The following is a 22,756-nucleotide window of genomic DNA, read 5'->3' on the forward strand; positions in this document are numbered from 1 at the left end:
ACTTATTAACTTCCAGGAAAGTTTGGCTCTCCCAAGTTTATTATGATGGTGTTTCTTTTGACTGTCAACAGGAGGCGCTATTTCCTGATTATGTTCACCTGAGTTCTACGCTGCTGCCAAGGCCTTTCTTTCTTCCGAAGAGATCACGGCGACAGCTTTTTTCAATGTACTGAGCTGGATACAGTGCGTTTTGTGTAAGTGAATCTTAACACACAGCACAGTGCAGGGATTGAGACACATTCACAAGAGAGATTTGTGTTGTGTTTGTACGTGGTTTCCTCTTGACCTTCGTGGCATACAGGAAATACATGGTGTGTCCCGTGAAAATGAGCAGGATGGAGATGATGACAAGGGTGCCGAAGTGTTGTTGCTGGTGTGCAGAGATTACCATGATGAAGTGCAGCAGGTCCATCAGGTAGTTCATGGAGCTCTGGACTCAATTCACCACCCCACGCTCTGATTCACATATGATCTCCTGCAAGAGCTGAGTCACTGTCAGGTCAAAGGACCAGAGACCTGGAAAACAACAACACCTTGTATATTACTTTAGGTTACACGTCATGGTAATATAATCAGTTAGCTTACAATTCTTACTCAATTAAGATGTTGAGTCATACCACATGACATTTTAGAACCAGAAATAATCTTGCCTTGTCATAAAAAGTTCAAACTCTCTCATACTTTATGAGACTTGTTGTCATCTCTATAATAACATTTCCCTGTTTTATGTCAGAACTGGGAGATATAAATTCAGAATTGCCAGACATAAATGTAGAATTACAAAAATCTAATTGCGAATATTTATTGCAATTACAAAAAACTCGCATAAGACTTTTTTTTTTTTTCTCAAAGTATCTTGCGAGTATCTCGTAACTCACATTTTTTTGAATTTTGAGAAAAAAGTCAAAATATACGTTTCCATAAACATGACTTTGCTTTGCAGACAATCGTTTTTAAAATATTAATTAAGCAATGAAACAGTTTTGTTGAAAGATTTTTCCTAAGAAATAATAAAAGATTTAGCCAATTTTCTTTTAAAGAATTATTTTAATGAAAAAGATTACACATTAAATGTAACAGTAAAAATTTGTCACAGATTTCTATTTGTATTCTAATTTTATTTATATTTCTGTTTATTTATATTTTTATTCTATTTACTAAAGAATGCTGATAAAAAAAATTATAATTTCCACACAAACACAAAAAAATAAAATAAGCAGCATATCTGTTTTCAACATGGATAATAATCAGAAATATTTCTTGAGGATAAAATCAGCATATTAGAATGATTTCTGAAGGATCATGTGGCACTGAAAATGAAAATTCAGCTTTACCATCACAGGAATTAATTACATTTGAAAAATATATTACAATTTTAAAAGTGCGCATAAGAGACTTCTTTGAAAAACGTTTTTTTTTAAAGCATAGTAGCCCTAAAAATTGAAACAGGAGTGTATACATTTTTATTTGTTTATTTATTTTTAACTTTTTTATATTTTAGGACAAAGGGTTTACTCACCAACTCGAGCTGTAATGACTCCAAGGAACAGCAGGATGATGGAGACTTAAGACTCTGGTTCAGTCCCTGCTGGCGCATTCTCAAACAGCACAGTGTTATTGGTCCAGTGAATGGAGGAACGGTCTGGCAGCAGAGGCTGGTTGCTGCCTCCACGCAGTGGGTATCCGTGCCTCTGGTGACCTCCGGTCATCCCTCCCACATCTGACGCATTCCCCATATTTAGCACGCTGAGGTCCATGGGGCTACCGGGGGCAAACACGGAGCACAAACAAAGCAATAGGCCAACTAGGTGCAGATTGCTGGAAATGACCCCTGTGTTGACCAGGCCACATGCTTTGCACATTGCTTTGTGAAAAGCACAGTACCCAGAAGCCCCACCACAGCCGACATGCCATCAGAATGCTGAGCAGCAAGCCGCTGATGCCCTGGGTGTAGGCGTAGCCGGTGGTGATGCAGTCAAAGCTCCGCACTGTGGTGTAAAGGAAGGCCAGGCCCAGGCCAGCGAGGAAAACAGGCTGTCTGTAATACGCCCACCACCCTTCCCGGCAGGTGCTGACGAGCCCACGCAGCCGATGGAGGCACACTGGTATTCGCCTTATTTCTTGTAAATGTAGGCTGGTGCTTTCGTCCGAGATGACAGCAGCTGGACATGCTGAGGTCCTGCCTGAACAAACCAAGATGAATTGTGGATTTGGATTATATATCAGTAGTTCTATCTATCTGCCTGTCTGCACTAGTCAACATTTGAAGTACATAAGTAAAGTCCATACCTGCGAGATGACCACGGTTGTAGCCTGTGATCACCACTATCCAATCTCTCTGGGTGGCAATGGTGAGAGCTGTGCTTGCGAGGTTCGCCACATCTGCCAGGACGATCACCACCGTATAACAAACCACCTTCGGTATCATAACAGCAGGAATGCTTATGTTCAGCAATGACTAGCCAGAGACAGTAAGCACACAGGGCTACTCTGAACACATAATTGCATTCTGAATTGACATAATAATGACACATTTTTAGGGTATAAACAGTGTAAGAGGGACTTACAGTTAGCCACCAATTTAAATAATAATTAAAATGGTGAAAAATTAAATCTTGAGAATATGGAAGGTACTTAAATGTCATGTAAATTTATGATGTATTAATGCAAATAATAATAATATCGCAAAATAAATAAATAAACCAGACATGACATCTCTCTCTCTTTTTTTTTTTTTTTTACCATAAATGCACTACATAATGCATTTTCACCTTTGTCTCTCGGGTTGCGGTCAACCCAGTCTCCAATCAAAGCCCCTAATAAGTGCACCGATGCGGCCACCACCCGTCCAAAGATGCCAGTTAACAGCAGGTTATGCCCATACAGCTCAATCAGGAAGACAGAGTGTTGGTGAAATGCCACATGCAATCACCCTGGCACACGAAAAGAGATGATCAGCTCAAGATATCATACCTGAGATATCATAATTCACATATTTTGTGTGGTCCTCAAAGTATCATAAAAAAACCTGTAATAGTGTGCCAGATCTTATGCCCTGTTTACTGAGTGCCAGCTTTGCAGATACGAAAACAGCTCCTTACCCACATAGATAACGCTCCGCTCACATAGATGAGGAACTTGGGCCCTTGAGGTAGATGAGGGCTGATCCTATGAGATAAAGAGTTTTGAAAGATATGACTTGTATGCGCATTGGTTTTAGAATAATAGACTGTTTAAAGCCTGACAGCAAGAACAAGCAGGCTCTGCAGATTTTAAGCATCTTCTAATATAAAATAGCAGATGAATGTTTCTCTATTTTAATCACTCTATAATAAGCCTTACCTTAAAATTGAAAAGGATTGTTTACTTTCTAAACTCATTTGGGGTTTTGTTTTGTTTTGTTTTGTTTTGTTTTGTTTACTTCCGTGGAGCACAAAAGGAAAAATTATGAATAAATGGGGACTGAGGATTTTAGATTAGTCTCATAAACCATAAACTCAGGAACTGGATCATCATGAAAACCATCACTGTATTTTGTTAAGTTAAAGTGAAGTTAAAGTGAATCAGACATTCACATACTTTCCTCACAAACTGTCAATAACATGAAAAGCTTGGCTGGATTTACAGTAATTCAATTTAATTCTGTTTGTAGCCTAAAACAATAAACGTATACGCAGTATAACTAATATCACACTTGACTTAAATAGATCAAGCTTTTTGTACCTTCTTTTTGGTGTTATGGAAAAGCATGACCTTTCCTCCTTTGTTTCACGAAAGAAAGTCAAGTGGTTTAAAAAGAATGTTCACTAAATATTGACTCAAAGTTTTAAATTTGTGTGAACTGTCCCTTGCATATCCTGTCAAGCAAACTGAGTATGTAGTTATATGGAAATATCACAGGTATTTGACTAGTTTGAAGTATTAAACCTGCCCTCTGTACACAAAGCAATATAAATAGGTTGATTTAAGTAAAGAAACACACGTGGTATATTCCTAGCTTTGATCACAGATGAATCTCTGTCATTATCATCGTCAAACTCCATAGCAACTCCACCACACTGAACCCCCTCTGTTCTGAGAGACATCCTGTGTGAACAGCATAAATTGATCAAAATAAATACATAAAAAATTGTTTTGTCATGCACTACAATGAGGCTTAATACAAACGTGTTTAAAAATATATTTAAAAAATATCAATTAAAATGATTATAAAATTACTCAAATTTCACACACACACACATACACGCACTCCTATAGTAATAAAACACTCGCCATACTCATTCAACACATAATCAACATTGATGTTTGCATTTGGATGTGTCCGTTTTTATTGTCATGCCCTGATATGATTGCATATTGACTTAATTAGTAATCAGTCAAAACAGGTTTTATGGCTGTCATTCACAAAGTGCTGTTTAATCAATGATGTTAATGATCATATTATGGACATCCGAACAAGATATTTGCATGCAGCACCTTGAACCCTTCAGATTAATTTATATATAATAACGTATAATGAATGGTGTTTATCTCAGCACACTTCAGATAACAAAACAATACAATTTAAAAGTCCAAAAATGGCATACTTTATCAAATGAATCAGTTTTCATGTTGCTATATATCTATCAGTTTTGACCTACAAATTCTTCTGTAATTGTATTGTTGTTGTTTTTATTTGTAAGTATATGGTATAGTCTACCACTTATTGTTAGACCAAAGAAGAACATAATCTCAAATTGCAAAAGGGGAACTTATCTTCATATTATTAAAAGGCTGCTACATGTTTATGATCTTGACCACCATAAACAGATGTGCTTTATATACTATGTTGCTCAGAAAAACATACGCGTATGGTAAAAACAAAACATCTAAAATACACCACTTATAATTTACACATTATGATATTGCATTTACAGGTACATTTTGAATATCATGAAAAAGTTAATTTTATCTTGTAACAAATGACAACAAGTGTAACTTTCATATATTTTAGATTCATTACATGTAAAGTAAAACATTTAACAAGTTTTTTAGTTTTTTATTTGATAATTAGATCTTACAGTTCACGAAAATCAAAAATCAGTATCTCAAAATATTAGAATATTTACATTTGGGTTTCAATTAATGACCATCCCTACAGTATAAATTCCGGGTATATCTTGTTCTTTGAAACCACAATAATGGAGAAGACTGCTGACTTGGCAATGATCCAGAAGACGAACATTGATGCCCTCCACAAAGAGGGTACGTCACAGAGGGTCATTGCTGAAAGGTGTGGCTGTTCACAGAGTGCTGTATCAAAGCATATTAAATGCAAAGTTGACTGGATTTGGGTAGGAAAAGGTGCACAAGCAACAGGGATGACTGCAAGCTTGAGAATACTGTCAAGCAAAGCTGATTCAAACACATGGGAGAGCTTCACAAGGAGTGGACTGAAGCTGGAGTCAGTGCATCAAGAGTCACCAAGCTCAGACGAGATGAGAGACACCAGACCCAACAATGCAGATGACCTGAAGGCCGCTATCAAAGCCACCTGGGCTTCCATTACACCTGGCTGATTGCCTCCATGCCACGCCGCACTGATGCAGTTATTCATGCAAAAGGAGGCCCAACCAAGTATTGAGTGCATAGAAATGAACATACTTTTCAGAAGCCTGAAATTTCTGTTTAAAATAACCTTTTTTTTATTGATCTTATGTAATATTCTAATTGTCTGAGACACAGATGTACCTGTAAGAGATGTACCTGTAATATAAATGCTGAATCTGATAAAACATTTTTTTAAGAGGAGGAGAGACTTGTAAATGGATTACTCTTTTATGATTTATCTATTTATGTTTGGCTAGTGATAAATTTCACCAGGAAGCAGTCTGTTAAAAATTGTTCTGTTTTTGCATTTCAACTGGTTAAAGATCACCTATTGATCCTCAGTGCTCTAAATACACAATATGTGATATATGCCTGATATTATAAGGGCTCTTAATACAACCTCAGGTGCTTTTATGGTGTCTTAGAGCCTGATGTTTACAGGATTTCATTTAATATCTATGACAAGAAATGTACAGTACTGTCTTAATGGCTGATTCCAAAAAGCATGAATAATAATCATTGAAACAGATTATGAGAAAATTATGCAATGAGACAAATAGGCATTTTTTTCCGTTATTATTACAGATAAATATTTATTGCACTAATAAGAAACATGTATTCCTCTCAAAATCATTGACAAATTTGTATTGGGGGGGGGGGGTTGGTCAAATCTTGGGTCAAAAAAAAGTTTCTCTATAGTCAAAAATCAAAATTAGTAGGCATTATTTGTTAGAAAAAATAAATACATTCATCTATAAATAAAAAAAACAAGTCACTGCTATATGCAACTACCAAATATGGCACATAATTGTCTAATTATTTTCCTTATATCTCTCTAATTTTGAATATATTTTCAATTAAAAATTACTAACATAATGAGCAATTTAATAGTTTTTTTTATTTCAGCAGGCCCTAATTCATATCTTACTTTAACCATACACTTCTAGTAAACGTGACAGTGTTATGGAAATTTGGAACACAACAGCTGGAACCACTTTGATATTTTAGACAAATATTTGGACAAAATATTTGTAAGGGACCATAATAGCAATATTCCAGCAGTTCTAGAAAATGCATTTTTCTAACCTATGAATGTATAAAACTAGAGAACTTTGAATTGGATCTCATGTGTAGAACTTTTGGTCAGGTTTCTGTGACTTTTGTGACTTCAGCTCTTCATCGTGCATATAAACTTTATACGGTACAGAATCAATTTCTTGAACTGGGGCACTGGGATGTTTCTTGCAGCAGTATTCTCGTATGGCTCTGAAAACAGCAGTGGCGGGTACAGACAAACTAGGGATCCCAGCCAGGAGAAAAATTATTACATAGATCCATGATGGATATGGCTTCTTCTCTAGGGTTGGAAAGTTTTCCTATATGAGAACAAGATCATTTAATTAATTCCAAATGAATGCTTTACAAATAATACACAGTATATATATATATATATATATATATATATATATATATATTGTTTTTATGTAACAATAATCAGTTTATGTTAAACAATTGATTAAACTTGATAATCACCGAATCAGGGTCCCAGGCACTGTAGAAGATTTCCTTGGTGACAACGGTGGAGAAGTAGAAGATGAAGATGGCTAACATGATGAGGGGACTAATGAATCTCCATGTGGCTTGCCAGAAAATGTTAGGCTTATGCCCAATCATAAATATCAGGTCTTCATTGAATCTGTTCATAAACAGAAGATAACAATTTATGGCTGATTTCAGTGAGCTTTATCTAAGCAATAAAGTCATAAATGCATTGTCTAGTCGCTGTGAAAAAAATCTGTGAATTGCTGATACGTGGTTAAACTGTTCTAAGGGCAGTACTAAGATTTGATTTGACTCGTCTATGTCCTATAACCAATTCTAATCATCTTGTTTTGTAAGTGTTGAGCCAAAAATGAAAATCTGCTGAAAATGTACTCTCAGCCCATCCAATATGTAGGCAAATTTTTATTTATTTTTTTCATCAGAACAGATTTGGAAAAGATTAGCATTACATCATTTGTTCACTAATGGACCCTCTGCAGTGAATGGGTGCCGTCAGAATAACATTTCTTATTCTACCTGTTTTTACTCAATTTTTTTTATTAGAAATTTTGGAAAAGCTTATAAAGATATATTTTAGAATTTGACATAATGACATATTTTTACTGAAATTAGAAAAAAAAAATGCCATTACAAAAAAAATGTCTCTGTAAATCACTTTAAGGAGTCAAATATTACCTTGTAATGGGAAATCAAATTTTTGTTATTGATCAGAATGTGCTACTTTTTGACAGTGCTCTTAAATAATTTAGATGGGGTGGGGGGGGGGGGGGGGGGGGGGTAACCCTGGGGCATTACACTGTGTTAATCTGGGCCTGCGTTTAACTGTAAAATGATGCCATTTTTTGTTAATAGGCTTTCATTCTGTTGGCAAGGCTTCAAAATTTAATTTTTTTACCAGATGGTGCCATTTTTCAGGTTTGGTCTACAAACGGTCTATAAAGCAAATACTTGCTTTATTCCTGTTTTCTGCTTCTGCATATTATAGAGCCAAATGGAAAATAATGCAGCTATAATTGTGTGGGTGTGTTGGTATAGATGGAAGAGATGTGTTTTAGCAATTTCTAGAAGACAGCTAATATATAATATAGAACAAGAGTCCAAACAGCTGCTAAAAGCATCACAATGATCCACAAGTAATCCACATGACTCCAGTCCATCGATTAATGTCTTGTGAAGTGAAAGCCCCTATTATGATGCTTTTATCAAATATTTGGACTCTCATTCTGATGGCACCCATTCACTGCAGAGGATCCATTGGCGAGCAAGTCTCCAAATCTGTTTTGATGAAGAAAAAATTCATCTACATCTTGGATGACCTTGAAGTCAGTACATTTTCAGCAGATTTTTATTTTGGGTGAACTGTTCCTTTAAATACAACTGCTAAACCTACCTGTCTATCCCATAGACATACACAACTCCAATCATCTCAGAGAAAGCAATGACGAGGAGAGGAATCGATCCGGCAAAGCTGTCAAACAGGGCTAGCCAATAGTTCCCTGAGCCTTGCACAAATATCAGCCCAACCAGGCAGCACACCAAGCACGTTACCCCTATTGTGAACAATGAAGAGACACATTTAAACTACTTCTGAAACAATATCATCACTTGGATGGAGGTATGTTAATTCTGCAATGAATTCTTCACATTATGATGATCACAAAGTAAGTCTACTTTATATACCTGAAATGGCCTCTTTAGGCCAGCTTTTGGGAAAGACCTTCAGGTCCTGCAGGGGAACCAGAACACCCTCAATGTTGCCAAACATGGAGGACAGGCCGAGGCAGAAGAGCATGATGAAGAACAGGACGGACCAGAGTGGAGACAGTGGCATCTTGGTAATTGCCTCAGTGAACACAATGAAGGCCAGACCTGTTCCTTCTACACCCTGTGAAGGTGATAATAATAAATATGCACAGAACACACACATATATTATTCAAACAAAAACTTTTTTTTTGGATGCAATTAATCGTGATTAATCGTTTGACAGCACTATAATATTCATCATAATAATAGTGATAGACTAGTAATAATACTCATCTTACATTGCAGATCCTCACATAAAAATGCTTTAAACTAGTGATTTTATTTTTTTAAATAAAAATAAAAATATTAGACGTGACATTAAAGAAATTTGACATTTTTAAATACATTCCTATGGTGCTAGAGTAACCTTACATTAGAAGTTGTTTGCACAATAATAATAATTATTATTAATAATAATAAACAAAAAATATATATTTTGTAGTTTATGTTCATTTAATGTTAATGTTGAATTTTAAAATGTTGAAGATAAATGGCTATAATTATTTTATCCCCAGAAAGAACAAAATAATTTCATTTATTAGAGACATAAATATTTACACCAATATAGGTTGGTCTTGGAAGAACTTGGTATTGGAATAAATGAGCTGTATCACCCATTCGTATACTGTACCTCACTGAGGAAGCTGTTTAGATCACAGGTCTTAAGATTGAGGTTGCTGATGATATCAGGGTTTGTACTGTTAAGGCTGTGGAGGACCTCTTGATAGTTGTTCTGTGTGATGTTTCCTTCTGGCAGATCAAATGTGTTCAGAAGATTCAAGATGTTCCTGCAGGACATAGTTAAGATAAGTGCTTCAGAATGGAGTTTAAATGCATTCTAACACTATTGTAATATTATTTTAAGAATAATTAATGCATTAGGTATCATAAAGCAGTAACTTTTATTCATCTTGGTTATGAAATAACATTAAAAATATCATGTTAAATATAAAATATTAGTTTATGTAGAAATAACGTCAATCAAGATGAACAAATACTATTGTATTTTTACTACAATACAATAGTATACAATATACTACACAATACTGTACTAGTATTGTTCATAATTAACTTTTGCATCACATGTGGTAACATAATACATATAGTATTAGTTACGATAGTCTTTTGATAAAAAAAGTTTTCAAAGTATCAACAAGTCAGTCACTCAAGTGAATGTCTACTTATCTGTGGAATTGTCATGAATCACTTTTTCCCAAAACAGAAGGTCACATGATATTGTTGTGACACTACCAAACACTCACCCACTCAAACAGTCATCAAATCTCTCTGTAGCTCTGAAACCAATGATGCTATAGATGACAGTGGCAGCGTAGATCGAGGTAAAGGCATTAATGATGGAGATGATTACTGCATCTTGCTCACAGTTATTGCTGTTGGAAAGAGAAAGAATAATTCATCTGTTAATCACTGAGGTTTCTGCAGTAAACGTTGGGTGTGATTTTTGTGATTTTTAACTGACGATAAGAATATGTTTATAGTGTAAAAGCAGCCATAACACACAAAAACACTTAAAAAAGAACTTACAACACAGAGTTGTAGCTGGAGAAGGAGATGAGGCCCCCGAAAGCCAGAGAAAATGAATAAAACACTTGTGCACCTGCATCTAACCATGTGGTTGGGTTTGCTAACTCGTTTATCTGAAAAACACACAGAGAGTACTGGTTGTATTGGAACTACACTGTAAAAAAAAATTCTGTAAAATTTACGGTAAAAAATTTGCAGCTGTGGTTGCCGGAATTCTACCGTAAAAAATACGGTAACAACATTTTAGGTTTTAACTTAAATTTACAGTTAAATACCGTAATTTCATTAACTGATATAATGTTAATATACCAACCTATTGTGCTGAAAGTGCTGAAATCGGTTTTGTACCTTTGAAATACACTGATAACCACTAAATGCAGGTGGTGATGAGAGTCACATGATGAACCAAAGCCCATCACAACCAGCTTTTAGATAATAACATATATAGAAGGTGCACAGTTTCATTCACACAAGCACTAAACACCATCATGGTGAGACTCGTTAAACTGAAATATGCAATAAACAATTAATTTAACAACATTAGATGTAACATACAACCCTAATAAACATAACTGATAAGAAAAAAAACTAAGAAACATAGCTATTTCAAAGAAAAAACATCAAATTCTGGGAACGTCTGTTTACGTTTTTTTTTCATGTAAAATTTACAGGAACTTACCGTTAACCATTTAACAGGTTTTTACTGTAGCATTTTCACAGTTTTTTACCGTTAAAAATCAGGTAATTTTTTACAGTGTAGTGCTGTCAAACGATTATTTGCAACTACTCGCATCCAAAATAAAAGTTTTGGTTTACATAATATATATGTGTGTGTACTGTGTATATTTATTAAGCATATATAAATGCACACTCATACAGTATATAGTTTGAAAATAGTTACATGTATACATTTATATAATTTATATTATACAGTCAGGGCCATAAATATTGGGACATCGACATAATTCTAACATTTTTGGCTCTATACACCACCACAATGGATTTCAAATGAAACTAAGATGTGCTTTAACTGCAGACTGTCAGCTTTAATTTGAGGGTATTTACATCCAAATCAGGTGAACGGTGTAGGAATTACAACAGTTTGCATATGTGCCTCCCACTTGTTAAGGGACCAAAAGTAATGGGACAGAATAATAATCATAAATCAAACTTTCACTTTTTAATACTTGGTTGCAAATCCTTTGCAGTCAATTACAGCCTGAAGTCTGGAACGCATAGACATCACCAGACGCTGGGTTTGATCCCTGGTGATGCTCTGCCAGGCCTCTACTGCAACCGTCTTCAGTTCCTGCTTGTTCTTGGGGCATTTTCCCTTCAGTTTTGTCTTCAGCAAGTGAAATGCATGCTCAATCGGATTCAGGTCAGGTGATTGACTTGGCCATTGCATAACAGTCCACTTCTTTCCCTTCAAAAACTCTTTGGTTGCTTTTGCAGTATGCTTTGGGTCATTGTCCATCTGCACTGTGAAGCGCCGTCCAGTGAGTTCTGAAGCATTTGGCTGAATATGAGCAGATAATATTGCCCGAAACACTTAAGAATTCATCCTGCTGCTTTTGTCAGCAGTCACATCATCAATAAATACAAGAGAACCAGTTCCTCTGGCAGCCATACATGCCCACGCCATGACACTACCACCACCATGCTTCACTGATGAGGTAGTATGCTTAGGATCATGAGCAGTTCCTTTCCTTCTCCATACTCTTATCTTCCCATCACTCTGGTACAAGTTGATCTTGGTCTCATCTGTCCATAGGATGTTGTTCCAGAACTGTGAAGGCTTTTTTAGATGTCGTTTGGCAAACTCTAATCTGGCCTTCCTGTTTTTGAGGCTCACCAATGGTTTACATCTTGTGGTGAACCCTCTGTATTCACTCTGATGAAGTCTTCTCTTGATTTTTGACTTTGACACACATACACCTACCTCCTGGAGAGTGTTCTTGATCTGGCCAACTGTTGTGAAGGGTGTTTTCTTCACCAGGGAAAGAATTCTTTGGTCATCCACCACAGTTGTTTTCCGTGGTCTTCCGGGTCTTTTGGTGTTGCTGAGCTCACCGGTGGGTTCCTTCTTTTTAAGAATGTTCCAAACAGTTGTTTTGGCCATGCCTAATGTTTTTGCTATCTCTCTGATGGGTTTGTTTTGTTTTTTCAGCCTAATGATGGCTTGCTTCACTGATAGTGACAGCTCTTTGGATCTCATCTTGACAGTTGACAGCAACAGATTCCAAATGCAAATAGCACACTTGAAATGAACTCTGGACCTTTTATCTGCTCATTGTAATTGGGATAATGAGAGAATAACACACACCTGGCCATGGAACAGCTGAGAAGCCAATTGTCCCATTACTTTTGGTCCCTTAACAAGTGGGAGGCACATATGCAAACTGTTGTAATTCCTACACCGTTCACCTGATTTGGATGTAAATACCCTCAAATTAAAGCTGACAGTCTGCAGTTAAAGCACATCTTGTTCGTTCGCTTTTGAAATCCATTGTGGTGGTGTATAGAGCCAAAAATGTTAGAATTATGTCGATGTCCCAATATTTATGGCCCTGACTGTATAGAAATATATGTAATATACAAATATAACCGATTTTTCTTAAATATATACATGCATATTTAAATATACATAATAAATACACAGTACACACACATGTTATGTAAACAAAGACTTTTAGTTTGGATGTAATTCATCGCGATTAATCGTTTGACAGCACTAATTAGACCTAATGAAAGTTGAATTTGTTTGATTTTGACACTCACATCTGGAGTGAAGAGGAACTTAATGCCATCAATGGATCCTTTCAGAGTCAATCCTCTGATCAAGAAGATTGTAAGAACTACATATGGCAACGTAGACGTCACATAAACAGCCTTTAAAGAGAAAAGAGGAGAGAAAATCAACCTTAATGTGAGTTTGTATCATATCTGATGACAATCTGATGACAGATAGTTTAGGTATGGTACAGTGAGTTCAAACTTTGTTTTGTGGCTCTTGGTTTAGTGATAAACACTTTGACATTCTGGAATTATAATCCTTTTTATTGCAACAGTTAAAGCAAAACTGTCTGCTTAATTGTTCACAAGAGCTGTAAAGCTGTAAAGTTGTTCTGTGCTGGAAATTTTTATAAGCATGTGTCCTTACAGTACATCACTGTGATCTTTATTCTTTATTTCAACATTCATTTATAGCATTCTCACAATAAAAAGGGTATAACCTTTGATAACTGTAGTATTGTTTTACTGGTAAAGCTGTCTTACTTGAGTATTAATGATTATAGATTAGCAAAGGGCTTCCCAACATTTTTGTCAGTCGAACCCCTTAGACGTAAACAATTGACTTTAAATACCCCTTGAGATTTTAAGTTAATATTTCAATAATTTAATGTCACATTCACGTTAAAATATTTTATATATATTTTTAAGACGTTTATTTTGATTTTATAGAAATATATATGTAATATATATATATTACATATATAGGGCTATAATTATTGTTGTTGTTGTTTTACTCTAATTATAAACATTAAGATATAAATATATTACTATTGTAAATTACAATTGTCCGGTAGAATAAAAAAAAAACAATTCTTGACCCTTACACAAAGAAAATATATTTCCTTAAATATTAGCAATCAATATATTAAATTATTTATTATATAGTGACATTGCACACACACACACACAATAATAAACTTCATACTGTGTGTGTGTGTGTGTGTGTGTGTGTGTGTGTGTGTGTGTGTGTGTGTGTGTGTGTGTGAAACCATAAGCAATAGTTGTACATATTTGGAAGTGTATTATTCATTTTATTTTACAGTATTTTCCCATTTATTTTTGTTTTATATGACCTAATAATTTGTTGTTATGAATGAACAAATATATGAATGAATATATGAATACATAAATAAATAAATGTGTATTTATGCATATATATTCATTTATTTATACAGTATATATATATATATATATATTTTTTTTTTTTTTCTTTTTTCTTTATATATATATATATATATATATATATATATATATATATATATAATGTGAGAAGCAGTGTTTACTGTAAACTGAGGGTGAAAACACTGTAATCTTATTTTCATTTTACATTTCATGATCCCCCTGCAGTTCCTTCACGTTTGGGAAACTGGTTTAGCAAATTAACAAAAGCTTTGAACATGACATCGTTCATAAATATACTGTAAATCTGCTTCAGATTCTGAAATGTTCGTTTTTTTCCATCACTGCTGTTATTAGTGCAGCTCTACCTTTCCAGTCGTCTCTATTCCGCGGATGCAGCAGACATACAGCACTCCCCAGGCCGAGATCAGACAGAGGATCATCCACCACTGCAGACCTCCTGTCTCATCTATAGCTGCTGAGGTGTTCAGAGTCTCACGATACCAGAAATAATCCACAGGTGAGCTCCTCTCACACTCCGAAACCAGTCCTGCCAATAATCAACAAAATATCCATGGTAGCATTTCCAAAAAACACATGCAGAATTTAGTTCCTCCTCACGGTGCACATATACTGTACCTGTCCTGTTGGCGTTGATGGGACACTGGCTCCAAGGCAGAGGCTCCTGGAAGGAGTTGAAGAAGTACCACATGACCCAGGCTATGATGGTGTTGTAGTACAGACTGACCAGAAAAGACACACACATAGATGCAATACCTAAAACAGAACAGGAAGTAACCTGCTTAGATCACATAATCAACATGGACACATTACTTACAAATCTTTTATTTATTTCATATTCTCAAAGAATAGAAATATTAATTTCTTCCAAAAAATAAAATAAAATACTAACCCCATCTATTTCCCTATAATTTCTATTTTGTTCTGTACTTAACATAATATTCAATATTTTGCTCACCAACTCCAAGCATGTAGGGGTTAATAGTTCTCCACACCCCAACGCTTCCTTTCCTTAGCCGCTGACCGATGGCAAACTCCAGATGGAGAAGAGGGATTCCCTCAAAAACCAGCAGGATTAGGAAGGGAATCATAAAGGCCCCTGAAAGAAAAGAAATATTATTATGTCACCGATGCTTGTCACATCTTGTGGTTTGTGTTTTCCACCACGGATGTGTTATAATCTCAAATATAATCTATAAATACAACTACAAATACATTTTTCATACTACTGAAGTCAATTGGGACATCAACTGCATATTCTTCAAAATATCTTCTTTTGTGTTGAACAGAAGAGAGATATTCATACAGGTTTAGAACAACTTGAGGGTGAGTAAATGATGTCAGACTTTTCATTTTTGGGTGCATAAAATAGCATGCTATATTAACAATATACAGTTACTCAGCTGTAAATTAATTTAGATTTAGTTCCATTTATTTATTTTTTTGGCTATACTTAAAAAGGAGCAAAGTCATTTCTGGAACAGATGCCATTGTCAGCCATTTTCGCAGCAGTTGAGTTAATGGTTGGCTGGGACGCTGTGACCCTTGAGGAGTTCTCACTTGAAGTGATCTTGCCACACTGTCTAGTTAACCTTGAGCTGAGGTCTGTGGTAAAAAAGTTACATACATATATTGCGCTTACTGGAAACCTGTGAAAATGAATATGAGGCTTCAAGAGCCAAAGCTTTTTAATAGCATCTCATAAAAGAAAATCCCTTACACAAATTTATACCAGAGTAATTAGTTTATAACTATATTTAAGAATATAGCTATAGTCACTATAGTTATTCTTACTACTGTAAAGCCATAATAGATAAATGCAGGAGTATTTTAGTATTTTGAAAGCTCTAGTATTATAAACTTGGTGTAAATTTGTTGCTGTTCTAATTAATTGGATTATTAATATAATTAATATAATTTAATATAATTATTTTAATGTAAATCAGTGAATCATATGAATTATTTCATTATTTATTTATTCAGCTGGAAGGAAAAAAAACTCTTTTGAAACACTTCTTATTCTCATTAGTTTAATTGATTGCATAATAGAAGTATTATATGATTTTTTTTCTAATTCGTTGTTTTCTTAACTCAACAAATACAATTTCTGATTTACATATAAAATTGTGTTTATGTTCTGTATGAATAATGTTCAAATTTCAAATCAAGTAATGGCAAATTTGATAGTTTCCTAAACAAATTCATATGCATTGAAAATATTTAATTAGTTTTATTTGTTTACGTGACACATCAAATGTCTCATATTTTATCTCTTGGTACAATAATAATAAAAAAATATATATATATTAGTGGCAAAACGGTTGGTTGTGGTGTCCACCAAAATCGAAGGGCATCATTTGCATATAAAGGTTGATATAAAGTTGATAGCTGTATAATTAATTTTCACACAACAAATATTTTTGATATTTTTTACAATGGATTTTCTTCTAAGAAAAGTTTAAGATTTAACTTCTGTATCTGGATGGAACAAGGTTGAAATAATACAATTTGCATAAAAACAGTAGAAAATGCAAACAGTTGCAACACAAGGCAAACAGCCCCCCCCCCCCCCCCCCCCTCCAAAATACATATACTATAATAATGTTTTATTATTATATTATTATTTCATAGCATTAAAATGTATGTTATTATGAAATGTTATTCAGATTTTGAGATGACGGTAATGAATGTTAATTTCGCCTGATATGGTGAGCTAGATATACCTAGATATATATATAGTTAAGGGGTAAAATAAAATAAAGGAAGATTAAGAAGAAAAGAAAATTATTGCATACCGCTTCTGAAAAACAACAACAAATACAAATACAAAACAGACACAAAAAAGTGACCTAATTTTTAGTATACATTTAATTCAAGCCATTTATTATATGTTTAATTTAACCATTTGTGACCATGGATCACAAAACCAGTCATAAGGGTATTTTTTTTTTTAAATTGAGATTTATACATAATACATAAATAAGCTTTCCATTGATGTATGGCTTGTTAGGATAGGACAATATTTGGCTGAGATACAACTAAAAATTTTGAGAAAATCGCCTTTAAAGTTGTCCAAATGAAGTCCTTAGCAATGCATATTACTAATCAAAAAATTGAAGTTTTGATATATTTGCTGTAGGAAATTTACAAAATATCTTCATGGAACATGATCTTTACTTAATATCCTAATGATTTTTGTCATAAAAGAAAAATCATTTATAGACCCATACAATGTATTATTGGCTATTGCTACAAATATACCCCAGCGACTTAAAACTGGTTTTGTGGTCCAGGGTCACATTTAATAATTTTTTTTTGTATAAAAAAATTAGAGGTTGTAAATAAAATGTTAATTATTGCAGCGCATATGTCAGAGATAAATCTGTAAAATGACAGAAAAAGTGCTGGCAGGACATAATCCATTAATTTTACGGACATTTCTGTTAACTATAAAACACAACGCAATGCAGTATAAAATGTAAAATGAGGTAAAACACATGTAAATGAATATAGAAAATATTGTGCCCTATTTTCACAGATGTTTTTAGAATGTAGATCTGACACCTCTGGTCTGAACTGAAAGGAATGAACGTCTCTCAATGGCTCGAGCACAGATCCGCCACAAACCCAAGCAAGCACTCACCTCCTCCATGGCTCTGGCACAGATAGGGGAAGCGCCAGACATTGCCCAAACCCACACAGAATCCCACACAGGTCAGCATGTACTGGGCTTTGTTGTCCCACTTGGGTCTGTCTCCAGTCTCCTCCACCTCCAGCCGTTCCAGCTCATCATGGCTCAGGATCCTATCCTCCAGACCTGGGTTCGGCAGCTTCAGCTTCATGATCTCCTGGGCTCCTTGGTGTGGGTCTCTGTGGGGGAATCTCTGATGGTGTCGACAGCAGGGATCTGTGGGAGATAAAGACTGCCTGACTGGATGCAGTGAGTATATGTAGTGAACTTTGGCAGCGTCCCACCAGGCCAGTGAGTCACGGAGTGTCTTGAAGATGGGGAAAATGTCCTGTCAGCTGAATGTGAAAAGAAAGGCTGTGACTGAGACTCTGTGCATGGCAATAATTAATGTCTTATCAGAGATTGAGAATCTGATTACATGTCTCTGCATACCCATTCCCATGGTTAATAACTAAAGATAATGATCTTTATGACACTTTGGAGGTAAGTCAAAGATCCTTACCAGTCCCATCAGCACACAAAGAGTAGAAAAACATCACTTGACAGATAATATATTTATTCAGCGCACAGTATAATCTAGTTTCCATTGAGTCATTAAGAGCAGTTCGCTTGATAAGGGATGATGTTTTTGTGACTATTTTCTATGATTCATAAGTGAAAACTGATTATTTTATCAAAACACTTGCAATTCGTGTTCATTAGCGACTTTCAAATCACATTTTTTCTTATTCAGGTAAATAGAAATGAAGGAGGGATGACAACTTCTGTTTCTTAAGTTTGTGGTGAGTTTGGTTTAAAAAAATAGAAATAGTAATATGTATTTATTGATTTGCATCAATGTCTTTAATGTGTAAACGTCAAAAGAAAAACACTTGCTATATGATTCTCATGTTTTACTGCAAAGATAAAAAGTGAAGGACAAATACATAGCATAATAATAATAGACTCTAAGAAAAGTCTGTAAATGGGGTCCAAAGTACTGTGTTAATATGAAGGAATTTTCCATATAGATTTTTCACAGATTTTTATTTTTTTATTTTTTTTTGCACTGTGTTGTATTTTAGGTTTAAGCGAAATGTCCGAAAACTTATGGCAGAAAATAACCATAAACCTTTTTTCTACAGTTTTTTTTTCCCCAGACACTGTAAATAATAATTCACATTTTTTAAATAATTTTCTGAAAGTTTTGGAAATGCTGTTTTGACTTGAATTTTTTAGCATTAGGCTACAGTATCTGATTATTAGATTTTTGAACCTTCTGCAAATCTGTGTTAAGGTGTTATTCTGCAAAGGTGTTATTTTTTGGGAGCTTTTATCAAATATTTGCTAAAGACATTGTTTGAGTAAAGATTAAGCATTACTGTAATGCAAATAATCAATTATCTGCTGTAGATAAGTTACCAATTAGATATAAAATGGCAAGAAAAAAAGACAGAAAGATTAACAATAACACTGCTACATATATGTATATATACTGTATATATAAACTGTTAAGATGTATAAAGAAACCTCCTCTCACTTTCAACTGCTTTTATTTCTAGCAAATTTCTTAACATGTGTAAATATTTGTTTTAACATAAAATATTAAACAACTGAATCTAAACATGTCTCACAGGCATTTGATGAACAGAAATGGAATTGTGAGTCCTTGAACAAAGGGGGGTCAACGATATAAGTTATTATAAGTGTGATCTTACTCCCCAACCGGTGAGGGATGCGTTCGTCGCTAGCATTACGAGACAAGAACCAAGGTTGTCTCCACATGTCTAAGGCACGTAGGCATCGCCGCTTCACCTTGATCATGCGAAGCGGGTTTCCCCTCAGGGAGAACCTCTTGGTTCTGAGCCACCACTGTAGGGGTCTCATGTACAGCAGGCCAATAGATATCACGTTGGACGCAGCTGCCATCAGACTCAGCAGTTTTGAAACTGCTTGACAGTGAGTGACCGGCCTTCTTTCACCCTCTTTACTGACCTGAGGATCGACTCAATCCGAGCAGGAGACATACGTGCCTGCATCGTGGTCGGATCCCACACCACGCCTAGATAAGTGGTTCTCTGTACTGGAGAAAGCAAACTTTTCTTGGCGTTCAGTCTCAACCCCAGCTTTCAAGTGCACGAGAACGACACCTCGATGTCGAATCGCCGGCTGCTCCGATTGAGCTAGAATCAACCAATCGTTGATGTAAAAGTGTGGGGTGAGAGTGCAAGGCCAACGGGAAGAACCCGATATTGGTAAGCAAACCTCAGGGACTTCCTGTGAGTGGGAAGGATGGAGACGTGGAAGTATGCATCCTTTAGATCTATCGTGACAAACCAGTCCTCAGACTTGATCTGAGAAAACGACCTGTTTGAGTGTAAGGGGGAACTTCAGTTCAGGAAGTTCAGGAACATCCTGAACTTCAGTCGCATGACTGAGTGGTTCAACTGACGCAGATCTAAAAATGGGACGCAACCCTCCATCCTTCTTTGGAACGATGAAGTACCGGCTGTAGAACCCGGACTCTCTTTCATGAGGAGGGACCACCTCGATGGCCTCCTTCCTCAAGAGAGTGTCTACTTCCTGTTCCATGATCAGAGCCTGCTCGGGGCCCACCAACGTGGGAATCACCCCGTTGAAAGCCGGCGGCGGAGCGCCGAACTCAATACGATAGCCTTTCTCTACAGTACGCAGGACCCACTGAGACACATTTGGCAGTATTTTCCACGCTGCCAGATGGTCTACTAAGGGAACCAGTCTCTCGAGACTGGCCTCTGATGTACTCAGAGCTGCTGGTTCGGTGCCCTGAAGCGGAGGACCGGCAGGAGCTCTAGAGACCCCCGCAGGGGTGGCGAGCTTCTCAGCTCCGCTACACTTCGGGGCGGAAATAACTGAGAGAAGCACTTGCTGGAGCCAGCTGCACCCTGGAACTCTGGCAGGGTTAGTAGACTGGTCTCCCGAGGGCACTGGGGGGAGACGGACACCGTATCATGAGGTGTAACCTGCTCTGCCCCAGAGAGGTCTGCCCTCGTAAGCCCTGTTTCCACACATGTCAGGGCTTTTTGGCCGAGGACCTCTTAGAATTAAGAACGGTCCGCAGATCCGGCTTAGCCTTAGAGGTCCATGAGCGTTTCTATGGAGCTCAGAGTTCAGCTTTTCTTTCAATCTAAATTGAGCTCCTATCCCTCATCTAGCTCTCTAAGCAGGTACGTCGGCTTGGTACGCCTGTAACACTACCATGGTCTGAAGACACGCACCAGCCTGACCTGCAGCCGCGAGCCTTCAGAGACGACGCCGCGGCAGGGGACAGATAGCTCGCGAGCGTCTGTTCCACCCGGGGCATCGCTTCTGATATGAATGAGAATGACGTAATGCCTCGGCAACGCGTGCTGCAACAGCGAGCTCTCACTCAAAGGGGGAAGAACCGCACCACGGGCTTCCACGAGTGAGAGCGCTAGATCTGGGGAATGCAGGAGGAGATAGGGCAAACCCGTCTCCAACCCGTCCGCCAGATCAATGTTGCGATCCTCACGATCTCAGTCGCCGTCGTGCCTCAGCAGCGGCGGGGAGAAGCACAATCAGACCCTTTTTTTAGAGCTGACTGTGTGTCGTTCTCATTCATAATATGCTTGTGCAAACACTGTTTCATTGACGTCCTTCACGTCCACCTCGGAGGAGGAAGACAGGTGGAGCGTCGAGCCCTTTCTCTGGGGGAAAGAACAACACTAAATAAGACTCACAACACAGATCGACACACACACAGAGTAGCAGTTGCTGAATGACAAAAAGCAAACACCGGTTCCACCGCACGTGCTTTTATGCTTCCTGGTCGATTACGTCACTCGCCCGTGACGTCTCGCCCTTCCATTGGACAGATTACACACGTGATTCAGAGCGCGGTCACGCTGAAGGCATTCCCCTAGCGTTTTCGATACGTGTACTACGACATTTGAGTGTTACATTGAGAGTTATTATATCCTCCTGACAACTAGGGAAAAAAAAAAAAATGTTTTGTGAATTTAATATTTTGTCATGTCATTACATTGTTTAGAGAAACGAAATGAAATTAATTTGAAAAATGAATTTTATTCATATGTTATGCCATGTAAGAGGAGATTTTATTCATATGTTATGCCTCTGTAGAGGACATCGGGAAGTCCTGTTTTTTTTTTTTGGGGGGGGGGGGGGGGGGGGGGGTTATAAATAAAAAGACATGAATAGACATAAAAAGGCAAAAACAGTGGGATTTTTGTTTTAATCACACACAGTGTGAAGCACTTTGGTCAGTCTCGTGGCTGTTTTAAATGTGCTATATAAATAAAGTAAACTTGAAACTTGAATCACAAATCAGTTTTCATTTTATACCAAACTTTATATAAAGACAATTCTCAATGTTATGAAAGATATTTTTAAAAACATTTTTCTTTTTGTAAAATGTGTGTAAAATGGCCATACATATACATTATATACAATGTATAAACTGTATCTAATTTGCATTTTAATGTGTTTTTGGGGCAACATAGAATGAACACATAAGTGCAATAATGGGAGTAATAATTAGCAAGATTTTCATAATAATATATAATATTTAATAAGAATATTGATATATTATTTTTCTCTATTCATTTGTTTTGTGTCCTGGTTTCCTC

General features: G+C 36.3%; 1 protein-coding gene and 1 pseudogene across 2 annotated transcripts; both read right to left on the reverse strand.

The window, feature by feature from the left end:
• Window positions 1-205: 205 nt before the first annotated feature.
• Window positions 206-4,085, reverse strand: LOC306878527 (ferroportin-like; annotated as a pseudogene). Its single transcript has 6 exons — window positions 3,983-4,085; window positions 3,102-3,168; window positions 2,757-2,933; window positions 2,290-2,509; window positions 1,520-2,231; window positions 206-516 (listed from the first exon to the last, which is right to left on the reverse strand). The product of its transcript is annotated as a ferroportin-like (transcript).
• A 2,628-nt stretch (window positions 4,086-6,713) lies between these two features.
• Window positions 6,714-18,279, reverse strand: LOC306877527 (sodium-dependent neutral amino acid transporter B(0)AT1-like; the record flags this gene model as incomplete). Its single annotated transcript, XM_079429334.1, has 12 exons — window positions 6,714-6,965; window positions 7,123-7,285; window positions 8,543-8,702; window positions 8,833-9,037; window positions 9,588-9,744; window positions 10,219-10,347; window positions 10,502-10,614; window positions 13,283-13,393; window positions 14,785-14,966; window positions 15,056-15,193; window positions 15,396-15,536; window positions 18,081-18,279. The coding sequence occupies 12 exons, from the start codon at window positions 18,277-18,279 to the stop codon at window positions 6,714-6,716; spliced, it is 1,950 nt and encodes a 649-aa protein (XP_079285460.1).
• Window positions 18,280-22,756: the final 4,477 nt, after the last annotated feature.

This window comes from Barbus barbus (assembly GCF_936440315.1).
Source record: "Barbus barbus genome assembly, chromosome: 12".
NCBI classification, from domain to species: Eukaryota; Metazoa; Chordata; class Actinopteri; order Cypriniformes; family Cyprinidae; genus Barbus; species Barbus barbus.